This window comes from Ahaetulla prasina, chromosome 2 (genome assembly GCF_028640845.1).
Source record: "Ahaetulla prasina isolate Xishuangbanna chromosome 2, ASM2864084v1, whole genome shotgun sequence".
Lineage (NCBI taxonomy): Eukaryota > Metazoa > Chordata > Lepidosauria > Squamata > Colubridae > Ahaetulla > Ahaetulla prasina.
Window position 1 is genome coordinate 181667193 of NC_080540.1, and position 13227 is coordinate 181680419.

Consider the following 13227-nt stretch of genomic DNA (forward strand, 5'->3'; position numbering starts at 1 on the left):
TATTGCTATTCTTTATATAAAGAGAAGATAAGAGAGAGTGGGGTGATCCAAATCAAAAGGGAATAATGTGTATCAAGTCTCCCTCCCCATATTTCTAATATGATGTGTAGTGGGAGAAAAGCTTCCTTGGCTAAACAGGAAGTATATGTGGAAACAGATTGTTTTATATTGTAATTGGTCCAGGAGTTGTGGGCAGTATACATGGAACATCTCCCATTTTGTCCTCAGTAAAGTTGAAAGGTACTGTTGGCTCATTTGGTCACCCAACTGCATGGTTGAATGCAGTGGTGAAATCCAATTTTTTTTACTACCAGTTCTGTGGGCGTGGCTTGGTGGGTGTGGTGTGGTGTGGCTTGGTGGGCATGGCAGGGGAAGGATACTGCAAAATCTCCATTCCCACCCACTCCAGGGGAAGGATACTGCAAAATCTCCATTCCCACTCCACTCCAGGGAAAGGATACTGCAAAGTTCCCATTCCCTCCCCACTCTGGGGGAAAGGATAGTGCAAAATCTCCATTCCCACCCCACTCTGGGATCAGCCAGAGGTGGTATTTGCCAGTTCTCTGAACTGTTTGAAATTTCTGCTACCGGTTCTCCGAACTACTCCAAATTTCCGCTACCGGTTCTCCAGAACCTGTCAGAACCTGCTGGATTTCACCCCTGGTTGAATGGGACCCTGAACCTGGATCTCTCTGATCCCAGTCTAAAATGGTAACCATTATACAAAAGTGGGTCTAGACCCTTCTATCTGTATGAAAAGCCCCAGATGGTTCCATTGTACAGCTTACAGTATGTTAAAGGAGGAAAAATTCTGAAGTGATTTATCTTGATTTGATTTTTACATCTCAAAAACCTTGCATTTTAATAGAGGTATGTTCTTTTTATATCCACTGTACTTCCTAAAAGCTGAATTTGTTTCTTCTACCTGTATGAAAAGCCCCAAATGGTTCCATTGTGGGTGATGGTATTGCTATTCCTGTACAGGGAAGAGATAAGTGTAAATATCTAGTTTGATCCACACTGCTCCCTATTCAGTATGCTAAAGATATCTGTTTTCTGTAACATATTTTCCACGGCCTGACCAGATCCCATATTCACAACTAGCTCTTGCTCACAATCAGGCTGCAAAGAAAAGTTGTTAAAACACACCCAGGACTTCTTTGCTTGAGTTTGCTGCTTCGACTCAGTGCCATATTCATGTTCCACAATGCCTTAGTTGGGCAATTTCTTTCTTAGAGAAAATCAACACATTTGCAAGCATGGATTGGAGATCCTGAAAAAGAAAAGATCAAGCTATTCAAGCATTTAGAAATATTGAACCACTACATTAGAGGACACCCCAACATTTCTGTGCATGTGATCTAATGCATACAAACATGTTACAAATGCAGTCTGGAAGAATTGGTCAAACATTTCTTATATTTTCGTATGGCCAACTTGCATGTTTGTGTGTGTGTCGTGAAACTGAGGCCTTTACCTGGTACCTGCCACTCAGGGACAGATTCATCAGGACATCCGTTAGTGACCAAGCCAGCCAATCAAATATACCTTCTACTAGGCCAGTTGCCATCACATAGGAATATGTTGCTTGGCAACCAACTGCCAAGCATTACCATTCTACCCTCCAATGCATCTCAAGCATAGGGCTAGTTCTTCACATGGCCTAATCCCAGAACCAATCTGTCCTGGCAATAGCTTGCCTCCATCCCACATCCAGCAGGCCATGAGTGAAACAGTTTTAAATATTTAAGAACACATATAGACTGGGTGAAACCGAGCTTAATAGCAGTAAATGTGAGAGGGATCTTGGAGTCTTAGTGGACAACCAGCTAAATATGAACCAGAAGTGTGCAGCAGCAGCCAAAAAAGCCAATGCAATCCTAAACTGCATTAACAGAGGGGTACAATCAAGAACAAGTGAGGTACTAATACCACTCTATAAAGCCTTAGTAAGACCACACCTTGAGTATTGCATCCAGTTTTGGTCACCACACTATAAAAAAGATGTTTGAGACTCTAGAAAAAGTGCAGAGAACAACCACCAGGATGATTAGGGGACTGGAAACTAAAACATATGAAGAACAGTTGCAAGAACTGGGCATGGCTAGTCTAGTGAAGAGAAGGACCAGGGAAGACAGGATAGCAGTCTTCCAATATTTGAGGGGCTGTCACAGAGAGGAAGGGGTCAAACTATTTTCCAAGGCACTTGAAAGCTAGACAAGGAATAATGGATGGAAACTGAACAAGGAGAGATTCAACCTGGAAATAAGGAGAAATTTTCTGACAGTGAGAATAATCAACCAATGGAACAGCTTGCCTTTGGAAGTTGTGGGAGCTTCATCACTTGAAACTTTTCAGAAAAAAATGGACTGCAATTTGTCAGAAAGGTTTCCTGTTTGGGGGGGGTTGGACTACATGACCTACAAGGTCCCTTCCAACTCTGTTAATCTGTAATCTGTAATTAAATCATTTTCATTGCTTCAGTGAACATTCCCCTTTTAGCCCAGCACTCTAAGGCAGGCAAAATCCATTAGGCTTTTTCACATATTATCTTGGAGGGAAATCCGGAACTGCAGCAACTACTACTTTGTGGCATTTCTTCCTGAACTGTGGGATAAGTAATTTCACATTGAAGTGAATCCCAATGACATGCCAAGGGACTCCAGGAATTTACTCTCACCCCACCTCAAAATCCGGGTCCCATATGTGTTGACACCATCGGATCTCTCTTTAGGAGGGAAGATATAGATTAGTTGAACCCCCTTATAGTATCCTGCATTCCCCCATTGCAAAAACAAATCCAGAGTGAAAAGAAGTGGCAAAGTGCTTGCTAAAATGTCTGGGTTCCTATCTCACTGACCAGGGGTCCTCCCAAGAGTGAGACTATTGATGCTCATAACCACTGTGGAGGGTAAGAGAGGCAAGATGAGCCAGTATTTGGAGGTGTCCAAAAGTAATCTTTCAGTGGTGATTATTGTTGTTGAGGAAACCAGTGACTCTGAAGTATTGGCTCAGCTACAGCTTCTTCAAACTCATAGGAAAACCTGTTCCTTCTTTTTTTTAAAAAAAAAAAAGACTGCAGCTTTTCTTTTGATGTGAAGAATAAGACTTTGTTGCCGTAGACCTGTGGCAGCTCAGAACAGCTATAAGTTTTGTTCCTTCTCAAAATGCCAAGTTTACAGATGATTATCAGTCATCTTGGAGCTACATCCCAGCATTCAGATAACAGCTGAGACCTTCTGCATAGCAATTTCCCAAATGTGTCTTGCTTCTCACGCCATATCAGCTGAACATTGGCTGGATTCATGTAACACAACAGGCAATAGCAATAGTACTTAGACAATGCTTTAGAGCCCTTTTTAAGCGGTTTACAGAGTCAACATATTGCCCACAACAATCCAGGTCCCCATTTTACCAACCTCAAAAGGATGGAAGGCTGAGTCAACCTTGAGCCAATGAGAATGGTTTATTATGCATGATTTATTGAATACATAATATACTAAGCCATGAGCCATGGAAGTCACAGCTACTGGGTGGCATAATATTATGCCAGAAATATGCAACTCATATTTTGACTTAGCATTGTGAACTCACAATTAAAGTAACAGAACCAAGGCTCATTTGACATTGAGTGGTGGCCTTTTAATAGCCTTTCAGCTGGTCTAATTTGCATTCACTCTTCAGCACACAACTGTTAAAATGAGCTGTGTTCTCCTTTGCATCATAGTTGTTCACTTTGACAGATACAAAAACATAATAAAAAAGGAATAACAATTTGATATATGCAGATGTGCCCATTTTTCACTTATGAAATTGCCAGATATAATAAAGGAACTCCTTTGTACCCTTATTTTTTAGCCCAGGGGAAAGGACTATTCCATCAGCTCCTTCAACATTTGATCCTAATAGAAAATAAAGATAAAACTCATTTCCAGGATCTGCCAATGATGGAAACTTCAATGCATTTGTTGTAATACTGCTAGCTATAGACCTTAGCCCTAATCCCAATTTCATTTATTCAGAAAATATATCCAAGAATGCACTAGACCAATTGCTTTGGCTCCACTGCTGCCTTAGATCCCTTCCTCGTATCTCTGGCATTAAAGCGAAGTGGATCATACCTTCAGGAATGTTTCAGACTATGGAAAAGATGATTTCTTCTTACTGCAAGGACAATGAAATACAAATGGTTCTTATATCCTAGATGACAATATCTTTGTGGTCTGGAATGCTATTTAGTAGAAAGAAAAATTGCCCAATTTAGGTTTCAAAATATGGTTATCATATAAATGAGTTTTTAGTAGTGATAGAATAACACAGCTGAGATTCCAAAATCCTTCAGTCTGGGAGCCCAACCGGGTAACTAGTCTCCATTACATTCTCTTGACTAATACTACCAGGGGCAGAGGCAGGTGTGCCTTCTTTGTAGGCAATGGAAACATGCAGAGAGATAACACCCTCACCCCATAATCACCATCCCACTATGAGGTTCCCTTGTGAGTTAGAACATCCATTGCAGTCCAAAATGTTTATATTTGTCACACATGTCTCTTCAAATGCAGAGAGAGGTGATCCGAACGGGAGAAAGCACGCTGACAGAGGTGACACTTGAATGGACGCTGTCCTGTGTGTTTACGATAATGGCGAGTCAGCTCATCTGAACGGGCAAATTTCCAACCACATCCTTCCCAAGTGCAGTGATATGGTTTCTCTCCTGTAAAACAGATAGTACCACTATGTCCTTGTGCTGCCACTGGACCCAAGGAGGGTCATTAAGTTACACAGTTAACATTCATGCACAGAATTTTGAGGAAATAAGCAGCCCAAAATTACAGGATTTCCCACTTCCTCCCTCCCCGAGTCTCAGGGTAAGGGGGCCACCACATAGTGCAACATCCAAATCTTTGATGTTCAGCAGACACACCAGAAGGTAGACTCAACAAGTGAGCAATTTCTAAGGCCCCAGAGCAGAGGATAAAATGCCCCAAGATCCAACACCCAGCTGCACCCGGCCTCTATATCATTCTTTCTTACCTGTATGTGTGCGAAGATGAGCCTTGAGATGGGAACTCTTGGTATATGTCTTCCCACAACTGGGATGACTGCAGATGTGACTAGCAGGCCGCTTGTGGGGCCATTGTTTGTGTCCCTTCCTTGGCTTGGCTATAGCTTCTCTAATGGGTGAAGGTGGTTTCCTGAAACCAAGGAGTGGCAGAGCATGGAGAACAGGATCTGCCTGGTACATTTGAACTCGGGCTTGATATGGACTATGGGAGAAAGGATGGTAACCATTCAGCAGACTGCAGTGTGGCAGCTGGGAAGCCACTGCAGTTGGTGGAAGCTGATTGTAAGAAGCATGTTTGCCTAGCAAGTAAGGACTTGGCTGTACATGGGCTTCACAGGTTAAATGATAATATTGCCCATGACATCTTTGTCTGGGCTCCCTGGGCTGTTGCCCTGCTGCGGCAAGAGCCATAGAATCTCCCTGGGCGAAGTGTGGCAACTGATTGTTGGAAAATACTAGACCCTTATTGGGCTCTATTATATCCTGGAAATAAGCGGGTAGAACCGGGGTACAGTTCACAGAGTTCTCTTTTAGCAAGAACTGGACTTCTGAGCTTGAGGGACCAGAAACTTCTGGAACCTTGAGGCTTCCTGGGAGCTTTTCTCTGACTTCCTCCTCGATTGACACTGTCTGAGAGACAGCAGACATCAAGCTCTGGTCCTCTTGGTCAACTCGAGCAAGATCGGCATTTTGCCCAGAGGTAGAAAAATTTCTTATGAGAAAGTCAAGATCCCAATGGGCTTCCTCATGCTCCTGCTTGACTTGCTGGATCCCCTCAGGTTGGTTCGACTCCAAGAACTCCAGAGATGGAGTTTCAGGGCAGTCTTCTGTCTTCCACCACTAGAAAGCAAGTAAATAGCTCATGAAATAAATTGTGTTCCAGGTATGAAATGCAGGTAGAAGCTGGGGGGGAGAAACAAGCACTCGATAGACTTCTTGTAGTAAGTGCCTTTCACTAATTGAAAGACAGAAGCAGGTCACAAAAGTTGTGATGGATGAGCTTCAGAAGCCAAGGCAGGCATAGGCTGGAGCCTGCCAGTAAGGTGGAGATAAGAAGCCCACTATCACAAGGCTGCATAAGTTTCTGCCTTACAGTTGGGAGAGGTTGAATGCTACTTATCTCACCGGCCCTTAGAAACAGGCAACAGAAACATTCATTACTCTAGAGGCTTTTTCAGGCTTGGACAGCATCCTATGGCTATTCTACTCTAGATTTTCAAAGACTACAGATTAGAAGAGAAGAATACTTAACATTTGTTCTTCAAAGAGCATCACATGATTGTAAGAAGGATTGAGTAAATACGGTAGAATAAAACTATTTATGATGTGTATTATAATAGCAGGGTAATCAATACAGAAGCAGCAATTTATTTTATTTCTTCCCAAAATTGGATCTGATACCATAAATGCAGTATCTTCGCTGCTTGTATTTGGGTTCTGACCTGCAACTACAAAATGTATGATAAAGTATCACTTTAAATTTATTATGACCCCTGACCACCATTTTATAAAATTATGAGATGCTACAAAGGAGAAATTAAAAGCATAGACACTATGCTATAAAAGCTGATAACATTAGGAAAACTTAGTATTATAAACTAATTGACAAGATTATAAAACTATTTTTTGGATAAAAACTCTTTACATACTAAATATTATGAAGTAATATGTATATGCATGTATATAACCTAACAAGGTTAAGAGTACCATGTTTTCCCAAAAATGAGACCCTGTCTTATATTTTTTGAACCCCAAAATAAGCACTTGGCCTTATTTTTGGGGAGGTCTTATTATTTTGGAGCATGTGGAGCAAGATGGGGCTCCTCTTGCCGTCTTTTCTGATTTCCAGCTCTGCGTTTAAATATTTTCGGGGAAGGCTTATTTTACCACATGCGCTCAAAAGCCTAATTGGGCTTATAATAATAATAAAAACAGAGTTGGAAGGAACCCTGGAGGTCTTCTAGTCCAACCCCCTACCCAGGCAGGAAACCCTACACCATTTCAGACTAATGGTTATCCATCATCAGCTTATTATCAGGGGATATAATATAAATATATTATATATATGTATATAAATAATAGTATTTGTTAATAATAATATTAATAGTATTAGTAATATTAGTTTCCAGTATGAAGCAATGGTAGCCAAAAGAAAATCTGCAACTCCTCTAGAGATATTAGAGCTACTTTACAGCAAGAAGAAAATCAAACTGTTCATAGAATACTGTTATTCATCAGTAGAATTACAGGAGTAGGGTGCAAGATGCTAATCCAAGAAATGTGTGAACTAGAGTTTTTGGCTTCTCCAGGTCAGAGGGACAGATTCCCATCCTATTTTTTGAATTCCTTGTTTTTCTATTTTTTAAAAAAAAGATCTGTCTGAAGATGAGTTCTGCACACCACATGCCACATTTTACTGGACCTAAAATATATTTATCACTCAATTATTATTTTGTAAGTATGTAATATTTTTCTTTATGGATAAACTATATTTTAAAAAATTGGTTACTGTACAAAAACATAACCACATGCGTGCACTTTACAATATAGCATTTCAATTAACGTATAACATCTGTAATACAATGGCTTCTGCTTGGAATTTGGCCATTTTAAACTATATTTTTTTCTTCTAACTTCTGCTTTCATAGTGCAACAAGTTCCCTTTTCCTCCCTATTAAAAACTTAAGCGTCAAAGGACAGGTTATAATTCCATGCAATTTAGGCAGTCTCCTTTTCTATATAGTTTGATCTAATAAAAAAACTTGGGAGAAACCAACTTCAAAAATAAACCATGATGCATAATCAATGTAAGGTCAATAAAGCTGTGCATGAATTGCAAGCTAGCATGAAGTGTGAATTCAGCTCCTACAATTAGTTTGTAGTTCAATCAGTGAGGTTATTCAGTTAAAACATGGTTTAATCATGAATACATTTGTCTTATAAACAATAAATACGGGCAATGGGAGGAGGGCCATTTTATTCCTTTCACATTGATTACAGGATTATATCAAGCGTTCCAGAAGACTTTAGGAAAGTTCCTTCTGAGAAACATTATATCCACTGATTCAACCAATTGATTAAAACTCCAGCTAGTTGTGTGGGTCTTATCTACCAGGTCTGCACACACACCTCTTAATTTAAAGTGGGAAAAATACTCTAAAACTAAATGACATTATCTCTCCCAGACAGACTTACTATCATCATGAAATATGTTCCAAACATGCAAACATTCTACACATTTTTGCACTTAAGCTTAAACAAGCGCAAGCACCCCAAAATCACCAACTTCTATTTATCTATCTATTTAATTAGCATTATATTCAGTCTTCTCTTCAGAAGGAAAACTTGATGCCCCTTTCTATTCTACTACTTTCTTTATAATGGAGTAAGACCAATAATGCCTTCTACTCTTTCTACCATCTGGCTAGAGGAACTCCTAAAATGCGAAGGTTTACAATACTTTACCACATCTGTTCTGGAAATAAACCTTGATTTTGTAAGAAACAGACTGGGTCCAGCTGGGAGCCTATACTTATTAGCAGCTTCCCTCCCTTCAAACATTTTTAATTCTTACCAGAGGACACCTTCAGCCAGCCAGCTAATATCCCCCACAACTTCTCACCTGGAAACTTTCAGATTGTATATCCTGGAAGTTGTTAAATCCCCCCAGGATACCAGCTGGGGGTAACACAGCCTCCACAAAAGCCATGGCTTATTAAAAAGCTATATTCCTGAAAGAAAAGAAGGAAAAATTAATAAGGTAGCATCACACCTCTCAAATCTTTGCTTACTCCTAGTTACACACTTCTTAGATGTAAAAGTTTGCTGTTACTCTCTCATATAAACATCATCCCCACCCAAACATCACCCCTTCCCTCTTTAAGAGCAAACCTTTCTACTTTAGTTGTCAATATTTTTCTTCTTTTAATTCTTTCCTTCCTTTGTCAGTTTGAACAAGACAGAAGACTAAATGAAGCTGCCTAAACCAATCAAAAGAAGGGGGTGTGGCTATCTGCAGCTGGATTAGGATTAATCAATTTGTTTTGCAGCATGTTTAGTAGTTACTTTCTTTAAATAAGAGAGTTAAGGATGAATTCAGTTCAGTCTGTGGTGTATTTATATATGTGTGTGTGTTTTAATCTGGACTATTAAAGTAAAAAAAATGATCAAACTATAATACATGTTATGCATGTTATAAATATAAGAACTAAAGAAAAGCATATAATTAGCAGTTTTTAAGATACTTTCAGCATTTAAGGTTATTAGTAAAAATATTTTTCATAGCCATTTTATTGGGGGGGGGAGAAGATTGTTTAGTACCCAAAAACGGCAATTTAAAACCCATCAGGGATTAGCCTGCAATCATATGTATTTACTCAGAAGTAAATTGCATTAAATTTAGTTGGATTATATTTCAATAAAGATTATATGATTGCCCCTTTAAGACTTTGTGCAATACATAATGCAATTTTTAAAATATATACCTAGAATGCCTCACTAACTTCTAGGGGCTCTAGTTACAAAAAGGTCTTGGTAAATAAAGTGAGAGCTTTGGGATGTCTCTAAGAAAACTATCTGCAGATCTAACAGGGAATGAGTGAATCACCAGTTTTATATATGCAAATTTATAGTAGCCTGGTTTACTGAGTTTTGAAAGAATTTTTCTACACCCTCTAGCTCCAAATACCATCAGGCTAAGGTCATGAATGAAAGAGAACCTTAGAGCAACATTCATAATATAGAAGTCAATTCAGTAATGTATAAGAAATAAAAATACATACTCCGTTGATTATAAGGCAAATGAACCTTCGTGGCTCATATTGTGCAAGCTGTCAGAAAAAGGCTACAGGTATGGGAGGGTGGAGTTTTATTTGCAATGGTATATATCATAATCACAAAACACCCATTTTCCTGAAGCTGACTAATGAGTTGTTTTCCACTATTTCTCTTTGAAGCTCCCAAAGTGCTTCCTACCTCCCCAGTTTAGTCATTTTTCTAAATAAATTGCAAGTCTCCTGCCATATTAAGTTTTCAAGAAAACCCAGCACTTAGACAGTTAATAAAACTAACTATTGGATAAAAAACCGATGCTCCCCCCCAGCAATGATGGCCATTTAATGTATCTGTGTGCTTCACTACTTTTCATATGTTAAAGTCTTTAAAAAAGAGTTGATTTCTTTTCACTCCTACATGGAGAGCAATTCTCAGGATAAGATATATGATCCTAATCCGTACTTGCATATGGGGAATGGAAACTGAGAGATAATGGCTTCATGACTAAGCATGCACTTGGAAGAAGCCCTTCTGACGTGGCTGACTCTAATGATGCCAGAAGCAAATGGAGGAGTCCTCCAGAAGTGTGTGGAAGGGTTAGACTGTGGACTCAATCTTCATCATGCCTCCCTCAGCCACACCAGCCTCCAGCTGATATTTTGGACTGCAACTCTGCTGTGCAAGGACAGGATAGCCAAAAGAGTGGGCAGCTTTCATCTGGAGAAAAGCATAAATACAGATTAACAGCTTGCCTTGGGTTTGTATCAGGAGGTCTCAGAGGGGTCTGGCAGCAGGCTCGGTTCTGATACAGTACTGAGGGCTAATGCTGTCTTGCCATTGAGAGGAGAGACACTTTGAAAAGAGGGTTGCATTGGCCCTTGCTAATGGGATTGAAAGGAAAATCAGTTGTGGACAGGAATAAAAGTTTTAAGGCAGGGCTGACTTAGACTAGCAAACTAATGTGTTTCATTTATGATTTAGTATGAATGCAGAAACATGCAGGAATTGAGTAAACTATGGTAAAGCAAGGGTATGTAAACTGAACACAGCAATTATATGAGGATGGAGAAAAATTCCTAACTTCAAACATGCACACTTGGCTTGGATTCTGTGTCTTTAATTATTTTCAAAGGATGAAATAAATGAACAGGTGACATACTGAATCCAACTGCTGTTCTTTAATAAAGAGATAAGCTGCAGCTGCTAAAATGTGGTCTGCCATGATATTAAAAGCTCAAATTGGGAATGAAGAGAAGTGTTTATTTTATACAAGGTGAATGTATAACACTTATACTTTTGCAGGATCCAATCTGGGTCGGTCACTGGGACCAGAAGTTTAATCTTCCAAGCTTTTGGATTCATGCTGGAGCCCATCCTCAGGAAACTTCTTTCTAGCAGAGTGTACTATTATCCTGGAACACATGTATTTGCTTTCATTCATTGATATTTTCCTTCTTTGGATATGTTGACTTGACTGTGAGAAAGAAATTTAGATATTAAAAATCATTACCTGAAAAATATGTCATTAAGAGGATGGAGATGGATCAAATATAAGTCTGGATTTGGCCCAAAATGATCATTGCACAAAAAACTTTCTACTCAAGAGAAAAATAAAGAATGAAATGTGCTTATATTCTTTAGTATGACCAGACTTTGAATAGTGCATTCAATTTTAGTTACCACAGTACAAAAAAGATACTGAGACTCTAGAGCAAGGGCGGTCAAACTGGCAGCCCTTGGGTGGGATGCATCACACGCAGGCCACATTCACCCCAGCTCCACAGAGGCAAAAAAAGTCAATAAATCGCGATACGTCATGTGACATGATCGAGTTTGTGACCCGTGCTCTAGAGATTAAAACATATGAAGAATGGTTGCAGAAACTGGTTATGTCTAGTCCAGTGATGGCTAACCTTTTCCGGACTGAGTGCCCAAAGCATGCACGAATGCGTGCATGCCCAAACCCCCAAAATGCAATGCATGTGCGGCTCCCCTGCATGCACCCTGCCCCCCTGCGCATGTGCGCCCCACCCCTGTGCATGCACCATATGTCCTGCCCCCTGCGCATGCATGCACAACATCCCCACACACACACCATCCCCCATGCATGCACGGCAGAGACCTGAAGACCAGCTGGCCATTGGGAGGCAGAGGCGCATGTGCAGCTGAGCTGAACTGAGGCGACAGCTTGCGTGCCATCAGAGCGGGTGCTGCGTGCCACCTCTCGCACGTGTACCATAGGTTTGCCATCACGGGTCTAGTCTAACTAAAAGAAGGACTAGGGGTGTCATGATAGCCGTCTTCCAATAGTTGAGGGGCTGTCATAAAGAGGAGGATGGAAACCTATCCTCCAAAGCACCTGAAAGCAAGGCAAGATGTATGGAAATTTACCAAAGACAGATTCAACTTACAACTAACAAGAAATTTCCTGACAATGAGAACAATTAATCAGTGGAACCAGGAGTGAAATGCTCCTGGTTCGGACCGGATTGCCTGATTTGATAGCGATGGCGGCGGGTGGCTTGGAGAACCAGTAGCAAAAATCCCTGCCCCCTCTTTTTCTTTGGCTGAAAAAATGCTTTTAAAAGTAAAAAAAAAGTCTCTGATGATCGCATGGCTCAGCTGGGATCATCAGAGGCTTTTAAAAGCATTTTTTACAACCTCTTCAGCCAATGAGGTTGTAGAAAAAATGCTTTTAAAAGTTAAAAAAAAGTTGGCCACGCCCACCCAGTCACATTACCCACCACCACCAAGCCACTCCCACAGAATTGGTAGTAACAAATTTTACATTTCACCCTAGTGGAACAGTTTTTTTCAGAAGTTGTTAATGCACCAACACTAAAATTTTTAAGAGTTTGGACAGCCATTTGTCCAGAATCATATAAAGGCTCCTGCTTGACCAGGTGGTTGGATCAGAAGACCTCCAACTCTGTTATTCTGAAATGTTAACCATGGTTAACATTTGGAAATTTATTAAGAAGAAATTAAGATGATTTCAATGATTTCATCACTGGAGGTAAAATGATATTTTGACAGATCAATTTTTCTGTCTCCCCTCTCTCCTTCCTGCTTTGGCCACAGAGTAGTTCAGAAATGACTTAATTTCATGGTAACTGTGATAGCTTATGTCCTGCTCTGCACTGACTTTTTAAAAAAACTATTATGGCAAATACTTTGCAACAAAGCCATGGTCACATGAAGTCATGAAGATGGATGCATGGATAAACTTTATAATGAGAATAAATGGCAGCTCAACAGAGACTGTCCTGCATTGTTCCTTATAATTCACTGGGTGGATTTTCATGTCCCTTATCACAGGCCTTTAAAAAGTTATCTGCATTTCAAACTAAAACATTTGTTCCTTTGAGTGCTGATATATGGTCCTAGAT

General features: G+C 40.0%; 2 protein-coding genes across 3 annotated transcripts in view; both read right to left on the reverse strand.

Annotated features, from left to right (window-relative positions):
* LOC131190046 (uncharacterized) overlaps window positions 1-3721 on the reverse strand; it is a 27585-nt gene extending 23864 nt beyond the window's left edge. The window contains exons 1-3 of one of the 2 annotated variants that reach the window (XM_058166908.1): window positions 3595-3721; window positions 1150-1273; window positions 926-976 (exon numbers count right to left, since the gene is read on the reverse strand). In XM_058166908.1, coding sequence (XP_058022891.1) covers window positions 926-976; window positions 1150-1199 — 101 coding nt within the window. In that variant the 5' untranslated portion in view covers window positions 1200-1273; window positions 3595-3721. The remainder of the gene's footprint in view (window positions 1-925; window positions 977-1149; window positions 1274-3594) is intronic. The other variant, XM_058166909.1, reaches the window with a different exon arrangement.
* On the reverse strand, window positions 1282-9025 carry KLF1 (KLF transcription factor 1). Its single transcript, XM_058166906.1, has 4 exons — window positions 8957-9025; window positions 8688-8796; window positions 5035-5905; window positions 1282-4714 (listed from the first exon to the last, which is right to left on the reverse strand). Exons 2-4 carry the CDS (start codon window positions 8772-8774, stop codon window positions 4539-4541), a joined length of 1134 nt encoding a protein of 377 aa, XP_058022889.1. The 5' UTR covers window positions 8775-8796; window positions 8957-9025; the 3' UTR covers window positions 1282-4538.
* Window positions 9026-13227: the final 4202 nt, after the last annotated feature.